Source organism: Cynocephalus volans, chromosome 1 (assembly GCF_027409185.1).
Source record: "Cynocephalus volans isolate mCynVol1 chromosome 1, mCynVol1.pri, whole genome shotgun sequence".
Classification (NCBI taxonomy): domain Eukaryota; kingdom Metazoa; phylum Chordata; class Mammalia; order Dermoptera; family Cynocephalidae; genus Cynocephalus; species Cynocephalus volans.
In genome coordinates this window covers 205,685,274-205,702,491 of record NC_084460.1, presented here as the reverse complement: position 1 = coordinate 205,702,491, position 17,218 = coordinate 205,685,274, and the positions used below count along the sequence as shown (strand labels likewise).

Genomic DNA, 17,218 nt, shown 5'->3' with positions numbered 1-17,218 from the left:
CGCCCTCGCCAGGCGCCGCGGGGCCACCTGCGGGTCTCCAACAGTCTCCCCAGCTTACGTGCGGCTGGCCCCATCGGGTCTCTCCCTCCCCGCCGGTCTCGGTGCGCGGGCTCCGGCGCCGGGGCCTCGGGGCGGGTCCCTGCCGCCCGCACCTGCCCCCAGGGGCGGAGCGCGGAGGCGACAAGGCGGCTCCAGCCTCCGCCGCCGGCCGCGCGAGCCGCGCCGCTGGCCCCCTACCCCCCCCGTGCACCTCCACTCCGCGGCGCCCGCCCTCCCTCCGTCTCCACGCGGTCGGTCCGTCCGTCCCTCCGCCCGCCCGAGCCGCGGCGCCTCGCACTTCTGACTCGAGTCCCCGCCGCGCTCATCGCCGCCCCCGGGATCCGCAGCCCCGCGCCATGGAGCCGGCCGCGGGCAGCGAGCGCCGCAGATCTCCGGGCCCCGCCGTCCCGCCGCCGCCCCGGGGCCACGCGCCCTTGGGCGCCGCGCCCGGCCCGGGCCCGCTGAGCTCCCCAGCGCGCGAGCCGCCGCAGCCGGAGGAGGAGCGGCAGGTGCGGATCAGCGAGAGCGGCCAGTTCAGCGACGGGCTGGAGGACCGAGGTGAGCGCGCACCATCCCCGGCCTCCCGGGCTGCCTCCCCGGGCCGGGCCGGGCGCGGGGCTGGGCGCTTCGGAGCGCGCGGGGGCGCGGAGCCGGGACTTCCCAGCGAAGGGGCGGCGAGCGGAGGGCGGCAGCCCCACCTCCCGCGGCCGGCACCGCCTCGGCCGCAGCTCGTTCTCCCGAAGCCCCAGAACCCGGCAGCCTACAGGCCGACCCCGCGCCCTCCTGTCGGCCAGCTCCAGCCCCAGCCCCAGCCCCAGCCCCGGCCCCTCCGGCGCCCACTGGAAAAGTTTGCGGGAGGCATTTTTTTTTGCTTTCGGAGCCGAGCGCTGCCGGGGAACTGCGGGCTCCGCTTGCTCGGAGGGGCCCAGGCTCGAAGCGTCCTCCTGTCGAGCCCCCTCCGGTTCTCCCCCCGGGAGAACTTCCCTCTGCGGGTTTAGCCTCGAGGTGTCCCTCGGTGTCCCTCGGTGTCCGCCGGGCTACCCGCCCCGGCGAAGGGCTCAAGGAGAGCGAGCCCGGCCCGGATCACCGTTGGACGGGGGCGGTCCCCGACGCTCACTTGCCGGGGACCCGAGTCATGGTGGATCTGATAATGGGGGCAGAGGACTGGGACATTTGGGTTTGGGCCACCAACCTCATCTGGATGGATGTCACTGAAACCTGGCGGTTCCCGGAGCGCGCGTCTCCAGACACTGGCCTGGAACCCCGCAAACGTCCCTCTCTGGGGAGGCCAAACTCTTCCTCCGACCGACAGCCGACGCCCCCTTTGAGTTGCCGGCGCAGAACGCAAGAGCCTCCCCAGTTCATTCCCGCGTCTCTCTCCTCCTCCTCCATTCCTCCCTCGTCTCCTCTCCGCTTGGATTCCTCGCGGAGGGCGCCCGAATCTTGGCAGCATCTATACCTTTTCTGCTTCTTGCTGGATCCAAATCCAAATTGGCCCCCTCAAGGAGAATCAGTGGTTCCGTTAAAACCGCTTAGTGGCCAAAGCGAGATTTTTGCAGCCAGGCCTTCAGGGGAGCCGGCTCTTTGTACCTCCACCCCTTTTCTTGGAAGCCTTCATTTGTTGGCTATGGTGGGTTTATATATTTTAGTCTTAGCAGGTTTCTGTCCTATTCTTAGTATCTCCTGTACATTTTTATTCTGGTTTAGTGTTCGGAAGCACGATCTCTTTCTCCTTAGAAATTCTAAACTGTAGCATGTAAAATAGAATGACATGGAAACGGCAATTCCCAGAGAATCGGCAGAGATGCTCAGCGAGAATTGGAGCGGCTCCAGTTGCAACGAGTTCTGCACCTATGTTGCAGTTTCTCCCCCAATTCTCACATAACTAGAGGTCATTTTAGAGACGATAATTGGTGACATCACACGCATCCAGCAAAACCTGTCACTATTATTAGAGGGTGTGTTGATTACCTTTGCCCTCCCTGCAACTAATATCGTAGGATTTAAAAATTTTGTATTGACGAAAGACAAAAGCCTAGGTTGAGCTTATTTTTGTAGCATTGCGGGTCATCTGCAAGAGCTGGCCTTCTACTCTCCACCCCACAAAACGATGGGAGGGAAAAAAGTGCTAGGGTGAGTTAATATTTAGCATCATTTTGTAGCTTATGCTCAAGTGCAAAAAGCCCATCTGAATTAATTCTTAAGGTTATTTTTCACTGGTCAACTGCACTTTATTTTCCATTATATTATAGCATGAAAGCATTCACTGTTCATAAACTGTCACTGTGTGAAAGCATTGCATGTCACACACAGCTTCTCTGTTAGGATGAACCCTGTCCCCTAAAGTACCCAGTGCCATGTGGCATCGAGAGCTGAAAATCAGTGTGACATTCTTTTGTTTGACCTGTTCTGTTTTGACATGTTCCAGTTAATGCTGAATGAGTCATTTTTGTTAAATAAATCAGGTTACCTGGGGAAGTTTATTGTAATATTTTTTGCTATTTTTTTTTCTAATGGGGCTGCATCTTTCCAATATGGATTTTTGTATCCCTTGGGAATGGTTTGAGTGCTGTTACCTCTTTTTTAATGGTGAGAGGATTTGGGGAGGAGGAAGCCTCAGCAGTTGCCTGCTGTGTGTCTGTCCATCCTGCCTGGTTTGCTTCCTTCTAGGCCTAAATACCTATAGTGTGTGTGTTGACAGGGGGATATCCTGGATCTGCACCTGTATTTGGCATTCTCTTTTGTCCTAATTTCCTTCTGAGCTATCATGACACTGTTATAGACTGTGTCTAACTCCTCAAAGGGTTGCTTTATAATCTAGTGTTTTGAGACTTTGAAGGCATTTTTCCCTTAGAAGGTTCCCAGAAAACTAGCTAGTTCGGAATGTCAGTAACTGCAGTGCCATTTGGTTGAGCTTGTAGCTCAGGGAGTAAGAATGCTGAGACCTTTAGGGACTGAATACATGAAAAATAGACCAAATTTATCTTAGGACTTTCCTCCCATTTCCCTCCCCAAAAGTGTTTTCTCATATTCTGTCCTCAACTTTAGGGTCCATCTTAGCCTTAGAGGGTTTCATGTTTCAGCATTTCCCATTACCTCCCCATCTCATAAAAATTCCCTTTTCTTGAGAGAATTCAAGCTTAACAAACTCATAGGAGAAAGCAATTGGAACTAGTTCACATTAGTATGGAAACAACTGATGACTTCAACCTCTCTACATATATTTGCATCCCCACCACCCCCTGCAAAGTAAATAAGGGATCAGTCCTTCATTAATACAACCCTATGCTTAGTATTGCTGCGCCCAAATTGCAAATATGTGAAATCTGAGTGAGGTTAGAAATTTGAATGTGGAGGCCAACTATGGGTGGGGAGAATCCAGCCCTGTGTACAAAGCTGAGACATGTTTTAGATTTTTAGGCTGTTCTGCCTCTCTGGGCTGCCTTTCTTCTACCATTGAAGCACAGCTTCCTGAAAACTTTAGGAATTCTCACCACATCTTTGTGGCTTGTAGGTGTGCATGCATCCAACACGGGTGTAGAGGCACCTGTGTGTGGAGCATTCATTTATGAACTGGGTCTTTGTAGGTCATCATACTCCACTTCTCTCTGAGAAGTGGAAAGTTTTCCATTGTTGGTATCAGATATATTTTTAGAAAGGAAAATCAGCAGGAAATAAGCAAAGGTTGCATAGAAATGGGAAAGTCCTCCCTTTCTGGACAGTCTTCCCATGGCACTTACTCTGATTTTTTTTTTTTTAATTTCAAAACAGGGTCAGATTGGGGAAGAACCAGGAGTCCTACCACAGAGAGGACCCAAGTGCCACCTTAGCAGGGCAATCCAGCCCACATGGGCTGTCATCGAAACTCCTCCAGAGGAGTGCTGGCCCGCTGCTGGGTGAGGTGTGTAGATTGGTCCACACATGTGGTCAGGACCAGTTATATTATTAAAACCAGCTGGCTTTGGAAGGAAAAATATATGTAGTGTGGCAGAATAGAAAACCCAGATCATTATCGTTCCTCTTACAAAACTAAATCTACTTATAAAAGGATCCTTTGTTTTACCCCTAGTGGATAAGCCTCCTGACATTGTTGCTGTCAAAATACCCAGCAAATAAACTGCTTATCTGAGTTATTACCTAAATGTTATAGCTTTATTTCTCCTGAAAATCTGTTGGCCAGGATAAAGGGAAGATTTTTATATCACTTGGGAAAAGGGAAATAAATTATTAGGTGTGTGTGGGATCTGCTCATTCTAGGATATGGCTTTGACTGATGATTGTAGTTGAAAATCAGAATGGGGTGTTTTTTGGCAGTTGAGGAAGAAGTAGACAAAGGGACGTGCTGTACTTTCATTTGAAATCACTTGTACTCAGGGCAGAATTTGACGAGAAGTTTTTCTTTTTTCCATCCAAGTGCATTTCTGAAGGAGGGTTTGGGGAGATTTTTACAGTGAGATGATGGAGATGGCGTTTATACTTACTGTTTGCATTCTCATTTACCTTTTGATCCTATGTACCTTCAGGTTTCAATTATGTAAAAATCTCTGGGCTGTGAGCTGGGCTCGCTAAGCAGCCCTCTTGTCATTCCCTCTTGCTTTTTTCAGGCCTTGCTCAGGGATGCTTGAGTCTGGGTAATAAATGGAACTGAGAAGTTTTAGTGGAGTCCTTGTTATAATCTTTGAACCAGATGCAGTTTTTGGTGATCAGAGGCTTAGTGCAGTGCCCCGTCTGACAAATGAAACCATGTCTTTTACGTGATATGCCCCACACTGTGTGATACTTTACAAATGGCGTTTAACCTTTGACTACCAATTCCTTCATCATTTGGAGCCATTGTGATGAGACCGCTCAACCTTTGAAAAGTATATTGTGAGATGTTTAGCCAGAGATGGTGTAATAACCTCTTGTTTATATAGAATACGTGACTGAAAATTTGGTTCTCTTTGCAAGTAAGAGATGCTACGTATGATCTATTTTCAAAGGAGAAGAAAAAATATAAATCAAGATGTTGTAGTCTTTCACCCAAGGCAGTTGAAGCTTGGGCATTGCCTGGGAGTTGTCATGAATTTCTGCTGTTGTCAAGGACTCTCAATGTTGAAAGCATAGGAGACAAAAATAGAACCTCTTCTATGTGGCCTGTCTGGGAAGCTACCCTCAGTTTGAGCAGCTTTACCCCACTTTAATATTCTGAGAATTTTTTTGATGTGTGCTTAGTACAAAGTGATAGAGCAGAAAGAGGAGGGAAGAAAATGTGGCATAGATTTGTAATTTGGGCCTGGCAGCTGTTGTTGGTTGTATTAAAGAGAAATGGTCCTTCTCCTTTTGCTAATTGTTGAGGGAGCAGTGAGGGCATTTGTAGTACTCTGTGACTCCTTGCTTCGGACAAAACCCAGTCCACCAGTTGGGACTGTGCTGGTGGATCAATGCAAATCAATGGCCGCAGCTGAGGAGCCCAAATGCCCAACTGAATGTGGCTATTCGTGCTGTTTTCCTAACAGAAAGGCCTTGTTGGAAGGAGCTGAGTGACTTATCATAGGGGGCCAAGGGAATGGCCTGGTGTGATATGTCAGGGAGCTGTGGGGTCTGTGGGGATCTTCTAAGAGGACAGCTGCTGTCACCCTGCAGAAATACATGTCCCATATTGTCAGAGCCTGTGATTTTTCAAGGGATGCCGGAAAGCTTGATTTTCATGTGAAATCTCCTAATTGTTAAAACACAGCGTGGGCCAAACAAAACACATCTTGGCCCATGGGCTGTTAATTTGCAGTCTTTGGATAAGAAATTGTAGCTTTGGCTGTAGGTTTCTTAGTAAGGAAATGTCTAACTTCCGTTTCTGCTTGTTTTTCTCAGGCTTACTAGAAAGCAGCACCCGACTGAAACCTCACGAAGCCCAGAACTACAGAAAGAAGGCATTGTGGGTGTCCTGGTTCTCCATTATTGTCACACTGGCCCTCGCAGTGGCTGCCTTTAGTGAGTATCAGGAGTCTGCTGATCAATATGTGCTGGTGTTGCCTGTTTTATTCTCTAACTCCTGTGGGATGTGCTTTTGCTTTTAGTTGACTGTTATTGATGAGTAAATTTTTCAGATGCTTGGATACTAAGAGTACTTATAAATTAGTAAAATGGCTTCTCTCCTCTGCAGAGGGAAGAGGTATTAAGAAGAAGAAATGGAGAATGGTACGGGAGCCTTGGCTCTCATCAGTATGCGGGTTTGTGGAAGTAGATTCTGGCTGCCAGCTGAATAGTGAAAATATTCTCTTGGTGGAAGCCTTCAGCTTGGGTTTACATGTGACACACATATATCTTGAGATTCATATTGTGAGCCTAAAGCAACAAGATGAGTGCGATATTGCAGTGAGCCCTCTCCTTTTCCCTGACGATAATCTGTGTAAGGTTTAGAATAAAATTACATGCACATTTTAATGAAAGAAAAATGCATGGGTCCTTTCTCAAGTTTTCAGTGGCCACAGAAATAAAAACGCTTATTACAATCAAGAAAAAATAAGAAAATGGAACAATCTCTGCCTGTGGATATTCCTCTTCAGGGTTTAGGAAGCCCTATTGCATATATTTTCTCAGCTAACATTTGCAGCCTATGGAAATGTGTTTGCGCTATTTATTCTTATTAATTGTGCAATGATTCACAAGCCTAAGCAGTGACAGCTACAGCTCCACGTTGGTAAAAACTGTGGTGTTTTTTTTTTTTTATGCTGGGGAAAAGAAGACTGTATTTTGTGTATTTTGTGATGAATTTATTACCTACCAGAAAGATCTATATTTTTAGTGATAAGCATCATACAAGGTATCTCATGTGACAATCCTCAGAGTAGGGAAAAAAAAAAAAGGACTGTGTCCACTGGAAGATCTGGCTGTGTGTGTTGTTTAAAATTCTATTCTGCAAGGTTAAATCTGCTGCTGGAAGTTAGGGTTGGCTCCCCAGAGGGAATATTAGAATTTGACCAACTGCTCCCTGCAAAACTAGGCATATATTACTTGAAACAATTTATATTGGAAACACTGTACCACATTTCAGCTCTTAAAAAGCCAAACATTTAGAAGCAGAAGATAATGCATTTCAGGGTATAAACATTTGCCAGTGAGCCAGAAATCTAATCAAGAGGAATTCTGATTCCTGAAAATAGCTACTCCTTCTCTTTACCCCCCTCCCCTTTTTTAAATGCTGAAACAAGAATAACAGGTCCAATTGATGTCCCTAGAGGATAATTTGGTTGTGGTGGCTGGTGGAGGATTCTGGACCAGACATGGTAATTTACATATGTAATGAAAGAGGAATGGAATGAAGGGAGGTGATTTACAAACAGAATTTAATAGTTACTCAGACACGTCCATGTGCCTAATAAAGCTGTTATGACTTCATCGTGTAGGTGTCTGAATGAGGACCTGAATGTGAAGAAATACTGAGCAAGTCTTTCCTTTGGAAGAGTGATATTACATTTGGTGTCTCATAATAGCAAAAAATTATGAGAAAATTTTGGTTTCACATGTTATACCTGATCAGTTGGGTGATCTTAAAAAGTGTCGTTCCATTTCCTTTACTACGGAAAGACTGTTGCATAATGCATACAGAGTTAGAATGTTGCTTTCTGAAAAGGGTTTTCATTTCTTTTTCTTTTTAAAATAATTTTACCCCTTTATTGCAGCAAGTATTTAATTTAAATCCTCTAACTTCATGCCTGTAAAATGTTGACATTGGCATATAAAATCACGATTGGCGTTATTTTCTATAGTCCTTGCAATTTGTTCTCAAGTTGCTTTCAACTTGTTCTGGTTTAGTTAAACCAAAAAATGTAGGAGATGAATTATATTTCCCCCCACTTTAACCCACTTTTGTAGAATAGGAATCAGTACTCAGGAGTGTTAAGTGAGCTTTAACAAGAGAGCTTTAACAAGATTTTTCTTTTTTGAAGTTAGGTGGAAGTAAAGTACTTCTTTGAAAATGATAAATTTAACCTAAAGATTTAGATATCATGCTTCAGTCTCATTTATTTTATAATCAATTACAATTTTTTGAGACAATTGGGTCATCCCTATGGTCATTCTCTTGCTAAGGGCAGAGTCTTGGAGCTGTATCTAATGGGGTGAGTTGGAATTCCTGTCTACTCATTTTTTAATTGTAGATGCTGATTTTTGGTTGAACATTTTCTGAAGAAATAGTGTTGTCTCTTTTGTATTTGGAAATGAGGGAGATGGATATGTATAAGTTTGGGGGCCACCTCTTTTCTCACTCCACTGGAAAGATTCCTATTTTTACACAGTCCATACATTGAGAGTAAAGATTGTTACCCTTTACCATAAGCTGCCAGGTAATCGGTATGTTGTGTTTTTTCAAGTTAGTAGATTCTAAAAGACCTAACAATAAAAGTAGCTTAGGTCAGATGAATCATGTATGTGACTATGATTGACATTCACATGTCTTGTATGGTTTGAAAAATTAGGTGGACTCTCACAGTTTGTGCCTTGAAAGTGTTTTGAAAGGGATGTGAACTATCTTAGATAGCACTCGGTGATATAGTGATTTGGACCTGTTCAAATGCTGATATAAAACCAGATGGTAATACATCTTGAATATTTCAGAGAGAGCCCTAGTTTAGTTTTAAAATTGATTCTGTTTATATTCACTAGGCAGCATGGAAAATGGCAATCCTGTTATGAACAAACGTGAAAAAAAAGTCTGTTTTAATAATGAGACTAGAAAGAGAACAGAAGTTCTGTTTCAAAGCTCAGGTTTTGACATCATTGATATGTTTGTTAGAATGATTTAGAAAAATGCATTTTGACTCTGTATTTGAGGTTTGAGTGCAAGTTAATTTTTAAGGCACTCAATACATGTTCTTTGGGAAATGAAGATATATTTGAAACATTCTCAGAGGAAAATCTTTTATAAGTTCCACAGCTCTATTAACAAAAAAGGGTACTCCAAACCAAGATCTTCTCAGAAAAAGCTCACTTAAAAATTTAGCATATTAAGGATTAGAAAAAATCTCTGAAAGGAGTGATTTTCTTTTTATATGTGGGAATTTTAAAATAATTTGTTTGATTTGAGTATAAACTCTTGACCTGTAAAAATAGTAGAGTATGTGTATTCATACTTTTTGTTTCTAAATTGAAAGGCCAAGGATTGAGAGGTGGATAATATGGAATTGAGCAACTCTTTCATAAACTCAGCAAAAAGTGTCTGGGAGTCTTTCTTAGGTGTTCTCTCACCTGACAGACACATTGTCAGGTAGAAAAGGCAGAAAACCCTCCAGGGACTTTCTGGTGTCCTGGGAGTAGCATCTAAATAGTTACAGTGGCCTTGAAGATCTGGCTTGACCTGGCCTTTGTCCCCCTTTCTCAGACACCCTGAACTACTTCTCATTGGGCTGGAGCCCATGTCCTTTGGTCAAGCTCATCTTCTCACAGATTTCACATGGCAGACTCTGTGTTGGCAGGTCACCTGCACAGAGAGGCCTCCCAACCACATGGTCTCAACCCCCCAGAGTGGTTTTATCCATTACACCCCCTATTTCCTGCATCACGGTTCTTGCCTTTGTGTCCCTCCTCCATTGGATAACGAGGTTGTGAAGCCCTTGTCTCTTGTGCTTGTGTCACCAAGGGCTCCACTCCTGAAACACTTCCGTGAACCAAAGACTTATATGTGCAGTTTACATTCTATTCATAGAGTGATCCTTAGAGTAGCTCACTGGCCTTGTATTTATTTTACTGAAAAAATCAGAACATACACACGATCAAAATTCGTGAGGCCAGAAGTTCATAACGCCAATATCTGTGCCATCCCGAAGTCTCTCTCTCCCAGTTTCTGACCCCCACAGACAGCCTTTGTTACCATACCTCGTGTGTCCTTCAAGATGTTTTCTGTGCAGGTACAAGCCCAGGTGTGGTGACCACATACACTTCCAGTTGTCACTTATGTCAGATATGGCATCTTATCCTTGCTGGCCTTTTGACCAGCACAGGCCTCTTCACAGGCTAATGTTTTCACTGTTTTGTATGATGTGGAATTGGTGTGGAGAATCTTCAGGAATCACCTCCCAATGGACTTGTGCCTGCTGCTGCTGAACTGGCTGATGGAGTGGTGGGCTGGGGGATGTGGGCAGGAAGTTTGTGAGCCACATCCTGGTGGTGCCGAGTGGGATAATTTCTCCCTGTAAGTGTGCGTGGTGAGTGATAACTACAGAGGCTGCTTCTGAGAAGTGGAAACTAGGAGGGAGGAACAGGCAGAAATGCCATTTGGGAACCTCACTGTGACAGCAGTCCCTGCCTCTGGGCTCTGCCTTCATAGCCCTGTGGTCTTATCATCAAAGATTTGGTGCCTGTCACCCCTGTGCTGCTAGCTCACTGACAGCACACGGAGTACCGAGTAGTATGTTAGCCAGGCCCCTTTCTTACCGCGAGGTCCCTCTTCTTCCTGGCTGGACTTATCTCCTCCCGTTCCCCCAGCTTATGTCCTTCTTTAGCCTGAAGATGCTCCCTGGAGTTCCCCAAAAGCTGCGTCCTGCTCTTTGCTTTCATACACACACCCCTGCTCCTCCCTGGGTCCCAGATGCCTTTTGTCCCTGACCTCCACCCTTCTTTTTCCAGTTAAATTTTACTTATCCCTTAAAATCAAGATGAATGTCACCTCTTCCAGGAAATGTTCTGTGGCCCTCCAAGCTGATTTCAATGATATTTTTTTCCTTATAGTCCCATGGACGCCCATAGATCAGAAACTTGATGTATGATACTCGAGTCGTCTGTTATTGCTTTCTGCATTAAGATACACTCCTCCATGCCCCGGCCCCATCTTCTCCAGCTGTGTCCTTAGTCCCTAACACAGTTGGCACTCAGATACTGGTTGGGCTGGAGTCAGTTTTGACATCTCCCTGTTGAGGTCACCATGGTTGCAGCAGGTCAAGGATGTGTGTTTGTAAGTAAAGATCCCAAACAAAGGAATGGCAGCTTTCCTAGGTGAGTGGGAGCCAGGAGGGAAGCTGCAACTCGGGCCTCTTCCACTTTGTGAATAGCTGGGATGCAGAAGCTCATTCTCTCCCCTTATCCTGACCCCGCTCCCCCGCTCCCCTACCTCTGCCTCTTCTTGGACTGAAGGATCTGGCTTCTATTGACAGGGGCTTGCCTGATGCTCTTAGGAGAACACATCTTCCTGAGTCTCCATGCTCACAATGAGCTGCTGTTTCTAGCCAGGGAGTGGAGGAGGGATCTGTGCAGCTGCTTGCCTGTTCTGCCTCCCTTCTCGGTGCATTCTGCACACAGTGTTTAATTAAAAGTATAGCCAGGGTGCATTAGCACGAGGGTGTCCTAGTTGCACGGCTGTGGCAGTGACACAGGGCGGCTGGGCAGCGAGCCCCAGCTGGACTCATCTCATCAGGCCTGGTGTGTCCTTGTCCCTCCTCGCTTGGGTCCAAATGAGCAGGAGTTCCCTGGGAAACGTGTGAGGGGTTTTCTTGTTGCCTCTCTTTCTAGTTGTATTTGTCAGGCAGGTGGATGAGAAAGGGTTTTCTGGTCTGCTTACGTTCCAGGGCTGTGATTTCGTCCTCTGGGAATTGCTTCTTTAAGATGAATTTAAGGTGTAGATCCTCCTGGACAAGTAGTTACTTCCTGGGGCCCTGTGCTGTGCTCTGAGATGTAGGAGTATTGAGATTTGGAAGGAATGGCTGAAGCCAGAGATGGGGAAAGAACCCTCGTCTTACAGGTTCCAATATAGGAACAGGTTTCAATATAGAAACCTGTTCCAATATAGAAGACCTGTTCTAATATAGGAACAGGTTCCAATATAGGAACCTGTTTCTCACTTTCCACCATCTTCTGTGCCTGATGCCCATCTTCCTTCCAGCTGGTGAGGGTGTTCTTCTAGTCCTTAGTGAGTGTCTGGTGGTGAAGGAGGGTCCGCTGTGCCAGATACCAAAGAAGATGAGAAGTGGAACGGTCTTTCTCCTTCAAGAGCTCAGGTCTAATGGGAAGGTGAACCCTCTAGATGCCAGAGCAAATGGCAGGGCAATGGGTTGGTTGGTACCCAACCTTCCCATTAGACACACAGGGATGCTCAAGAGAGGGCATCTGATCTGTTAGAGTAAAGACAGTCTACAGACCCCAGGAGCCCGTTTCCTCCCAAGATAATGAGATGAAAATCAGAGCTATCAGTGCTAAAGCTAAGGCTGCCCTGGGATGGGAGTGGGGGAAGGTTGCTGGTCTCAGTGAGAGGGGCTTGGGCATAATATCCACACAGGGATGGGACACGGCTGCATTAGTCTGCTCCAGCTGCCTTAACAAAGTACCACAGACTTGCTGGCTTGCACAGTGAGCTGCTGTTTCTAGAAATTTATTTTCTCACAATCCTGGAGGCTAGAAGTTTGAGATCAAGGTGTTGGCAGGGTTGGTTTCTTCTGACGCCTCTCTCCTTGGCTCACAGATGGCCGTCTTCTCCCTGTGTCTTTACGTGGTTGTCCCTCTGTGTGAGTCTGTGTCCTAATTTCCTTTTCCTATAAGGACTCCAGTTACACAGGATTAGGGCTAACCCTAATGACTTCATTTTAACTTAATCACCTCTTTAAAGACCCTACATTCAAATACAGTCACATTCTGTACTGGGGTACTGGAGGTTAGGCCTTCGACATATGAATTTTGGGGAGGAACATTTCAGCCCATGACAGTCTCGGCCAGCGCTAGGCAGGTGAAGAAAGCTAAGATACCGTAATAAAGTAAATGCCTTAAAAGGCATCTACCTTAAAAGACATTTGCCTTCCATGAAAAGGTGGACCAGAATAAACATAGCCACCCCCTGGCCCAGGAAGACAATGAGAAAGCTTGTGTGTCTCAGCGTAGCTCTGTGTGGGGTGAGGATGGGGTGAGGATCGGGGAATCCTCCACTGGAATTCATAACCATGAGACCGACATCATATCAGTTTGTGTTTGGATCTTTCGTAAGGTGAATTCCTCAGGAAATAGACTCTCTGAAACTCTGCGATTTACTGCAGGAGGTATATTGGGGGTGGGGGCTGGCAGAGGGTCTCAGGAATAACACCTGGAAGGGAGCCAGGGAAGCAGAATTGAGCAGAGGGAGAAATGGGACTGCAGTGCTGTTACCTTGGAGGCTTGTCCCATAGGGACTTGGAAGCTGGGATGGCCCTTTAGAGTCGTCCAATTGAAGTACGGGGGCCTGACCAGTCATTGGTGTGGGCTGCCCCAGGACCAGGTGTAATCTTGGGGGAGGGCAGCTTCCATGAGTAGAGGGCAGTTCTAGGACAGGGATGCAGCTATCAGCATCCCTCCCTCCTGGCGGCTGGGGAAAGTGTGCCCAGGTCCTGAAGGAAGAGCCAGGAGACACACATCCAGTCTAGGGATTTGTACACTCCACTTAGCCTGGGAACCCTCAGGCTGAGGTCTTAACATGGATGTGGTCCTAGGTTGGAAATACCCCAGGAGCACTTGAAAGAAACCAGTGCAGAACCTCAGCCCAGGCCAGCAGGCGTCCCATGGATGCAGCCCTACCAAAGATGAGCTCACAATCCAGCATTAGAAAGCTCCTGAGAAAAGGGTCTACCACGACTGAGAGCCATGCACATGGCATGATTAGAACTGAGATTCCAAATACAAGAATTATCTGACAAAATCTGTAAAATAAATATATTTAATATGGATAGATATTCAGAAAGGAACCAAACACATGTAAGAGAAGACAGTGAAAAGAGCAACTGGAAAATAACCAAATATATTTTTGTTATTTTGTATTGAAGTCTAACATGGATGTAGTTCTAGAAAAGTTAAGAACTATCACAGTCCCCATTCTCTCTTCTCTGTCATTTCCCACCCACCCCAGGAATCACTTTACCTCTTGTAGCTGATTCTTCTACTTACTTATTCCCCACCCACCCCAGCAATCACTTTACCTCTTGTAGCTGATTCTTTTACTTACTTATTCATATAAATATACGTATAAATAACAGGCTTCCAATGCTAATTTTTGACTGTTTTCAAGGTTCGACATTATTTGTGGACTTCTCAAAACAAAGGGAGATAACGCACTCTTTTATCCTCCTGGCCCCACAGAAACATGCTGACTTCCTGAATTTCCATCCTGACATGATAGTTATGGTTTTCATCATTATGACTATATAAATCTTGTTCACTGAGCCATGTGGTGAAGTATGATTACTTCTGTCTTTCACAATTTTTGATTTTCTCTGGATTTAATACCTGTTTTGTTTATTCTTATGTTTACTTTTCTCTGACTTTATTTCTTATTAAGCTCTAATTCAGCATTTCTATTCCAACCTCAGTTTCTATGTTACATTTTCAGATGCATATATAATTCTATCACTTTCTTCTTGAAGAAATCTTTCTTGTCGCCACTGGACCTCCTCTAATCCATCTGGTTGCCCTTTCTACCTGATATACAACTACATCACAGCCCATTCCTTCACCATTTTTTGGGGATTCCTTTTATTTCTCTTCTATGTTGGGTCTCCTGTATCCTGGATACCCTATTTTCCTCTTCTCTGGTTTACTCCCTTCAGGGAGAACACCTCTTCTTCTAGCTCCCTAGGAAAGGGCACAGGAGAAGTGTAGCTTTCAAGCCAGTATTGCCTGAAATGACTTAGTATATCCTGGCACTTGACTGATGGCCAGATAGGAAATTCTCAGTAAGGAATAATGTTCCTTAAGAGTTCTGAAGATTTTGCTCCATTTTATTATAATCTCTAATGTGGCTATTAAAGTCCTAAGCTATTCTGAATTCTAATCCTTTGTGTAGAATTTGCTATGGTGGGGGGTCTCCTTCATTCATGCATGCTCCTGTGCTCTCTCTGTCATTTTGCTCTACTTCCTGGGAAATTTCCTCAACTTTATATTTCTATTTTTATATTGAGCTTTTCATTTCTACTATCAAGTTAATTTTAATTGTCTGACTTTAGAAATCATCCAACTCTTTTTTTAAAAAAATTGAATCATAATTGATTATACATATTTTGGGGGGGTTCAACATTGATGTATGTTGATCAAATCAATATTATTAGCATATACATTATTACAAATTGTACTTATTCTTTAAGCCCCTTATCCACACTCTCCCCATTACCCTCTCCCTCCCCCTCCCACCTCTGATAACCCTCGATTTCTTCTCTCCTTCCGAAAGAGTAATCGTTACTCTGTTGATTTGTTCCCTAGATGATCTGTCCAATGCTGAGAGAGGTGTGGTCAAATCCCCCACTGTTATCATAGAGCAGATGCTTCTTCTGTCACTCTGGAATGGGCTTTGTGGAGAGAGACATCCTCTTCTTTTCTTTGGTATCTGCTGGTGACTGTCCTTGTGACAGTGCACTCAAGGGGCTGGCAGGCCATCTACGTGGTGGTTGTGGCATCTAGCTGCTTTTGTAGCAGCCATGGCTGTTGTGGTGGCTGTGGTGGGGGCCACCCACATGGAAGTGGTGTTTTGGCAGTGCTCCTTGCCTGGTTGTGGGAGGAGGGGTCGGTCCCTGGCTCCATACCTCAGGACCCCAGGTGGGCCCTGTGGCAGCGTGCCTAGTTGGGGGAACCAACTCTTGTTTTATGGATCTTTTGAATAGATCTTTTCTTATTGTTCTTGAGAATATTTGTGATAGTTAAAAAAAAAGACTTTCTGAGTTCGATCTGTAGCAGGAGCGGAGAGCAGACCCCAGAGAGCCCTGAGCAGCCCCACTGCTGCCGCGGGCCTAGTGACCGTCATGCCCAGGAGGAGCCGCAGCTGCGCAGGCAGCCTGGTCACTATCACCGCAACCCCGAGCAGCGAGGCCGAGACCCCGCAGCCGCCGCCGCCCTCCGTGCCGCCCACACCAAGGCTGGCACCACCGGCAGCGGCGCGGGGAGCCCTGGCCGGGTGGCTTCATACCTGCGGCGCAAGCCAGCGGGGACGAGAGCTTCATCGCGACGAAGCTCTTGGGATCAGTAATATGGTTCAGTGTAAGGAACGGATATGGTTTCATCAACAGGAATGACAGCAAGGAAGATGTGTTTGTCACCAGCCTCTGCGGTGCAGGAGACGGAGGGACCGTGGAGGTTCATGTCCTTGAAGGAGAAAAGGGCGCGGAGGCAGCAAGTGTTACAGGCCGGGTGGAGTCCGGTTCAAGGCAGCAAATACGCCGCAGACCGTAACCATTACAGACGCTGTCCACGTGGTAGGGTCCTCCGCGCAGTTACCAGCAGAATGACCAGCACAGTGACAGTGGGGAAAAGACCCAGGGACCGGGGGCTCCCGAAGGCCCAAGACCGCGGCCCTAGCGCCGGCTAACGTTCCCTCCTTCCCACATGCGGGGACCCCGTGGGCGTCCACCAGCATTGCGAGCCACGTGCGCAGGGCGAAGTGCTGGGGCGCTGACAACCGCGGTGCGGGACGGCGGGGTGGACCGGGAGGCAGCGTGTGTGTCGGTGTCATAAACCACGGTGCCGCAGGGGCCCTCCTGGCGAAGGCAGCCGAGAGAGGATGGCAATGGGAGGGCGAGGAAAGCCAAGGAGATGAGACCCCAGGTCAGCAGCCACCGCAAGGTCGGGACCGCCGCAACTTCAGTTACCCACGCGGACGCCCAGAAAACCCTGAACCACAAGACGGCAAAGAGGGAAAGCAGCCGCTGCACCAGCTGCGAGTCCGCCTGCTCCCGAGGCTGAGCAGGGCGGGGCTGAGTGAAGGCCGGCTTACGTCTCTGCCATCACCCGGCGTAGTCCTGCAGCAAGAAATGAGCATGAAGTTCCAGCGGTAAGCAGTGAACAGAAGACTGAAGCTGAAGACCTTAGGTGCTTGTTCTTGCCTGTTGACCAGGTAACTAGAACCTGTCTGCGTTCTCTATGCAGCATGGGGTTGTTATTGTTTTTACCTAAAAACGTATCTTTTTGGTAATGACAAACGTGTTTTTTTTTAAAAAGCGTGGTTTTTCTCCATACACCTTTAAAAGTTTTTAAATTGTTTAATATCTGGTCGAGATTTTTAAGAACTTCATTTTTAATTTGTAATGAAAGTTTACAACTTGATTTTTTTCAAAATAGTCTACGAACTGCAAGCACCTGTTAATAAAGGTCTTAAATAATTGTAAAACAAATAAATAAATAAACAAATAAAGAGATAAATAAATAAATAAAAGACTTTCTGTTTCTTGTGATGTCTTCCTCTGAGGTGTTTGTTGTTGTTGTTGTTGTT

The 17,218-nt window shown here is 46.4% G+C and overlaps 1 protein-coding gene and 1 pseudogene across 1 annotated transcript in view; both read left to right on the top strand.

Moving 5' to 3' along the window:
- Positions 1-395: 395 nt before the first annotated feature.
- The window catches only part of TMEM163 (transmembrane protein 163), a 233,641-nt gene continuing 216,818 nt past the window's right edge, over positions 396-17,218 (top strand). The window contains exons 1-2 of the mRNA XM_063087773.1: positions 396-597; positions 5,890-6,009. Of these exons, the coding sequence (XP_062943843.1) occupies positions 396-597; positions 5,890-6,009 (322 nt within the window). The remainder of the gene's footprint in view (positions 598-5,889; positions 6,010-17,218) is intronic.
- Positions 10,095-16,711, top strand: LOC134387868 (Y-box-binding protein 1-like; annotated as a pseudogene).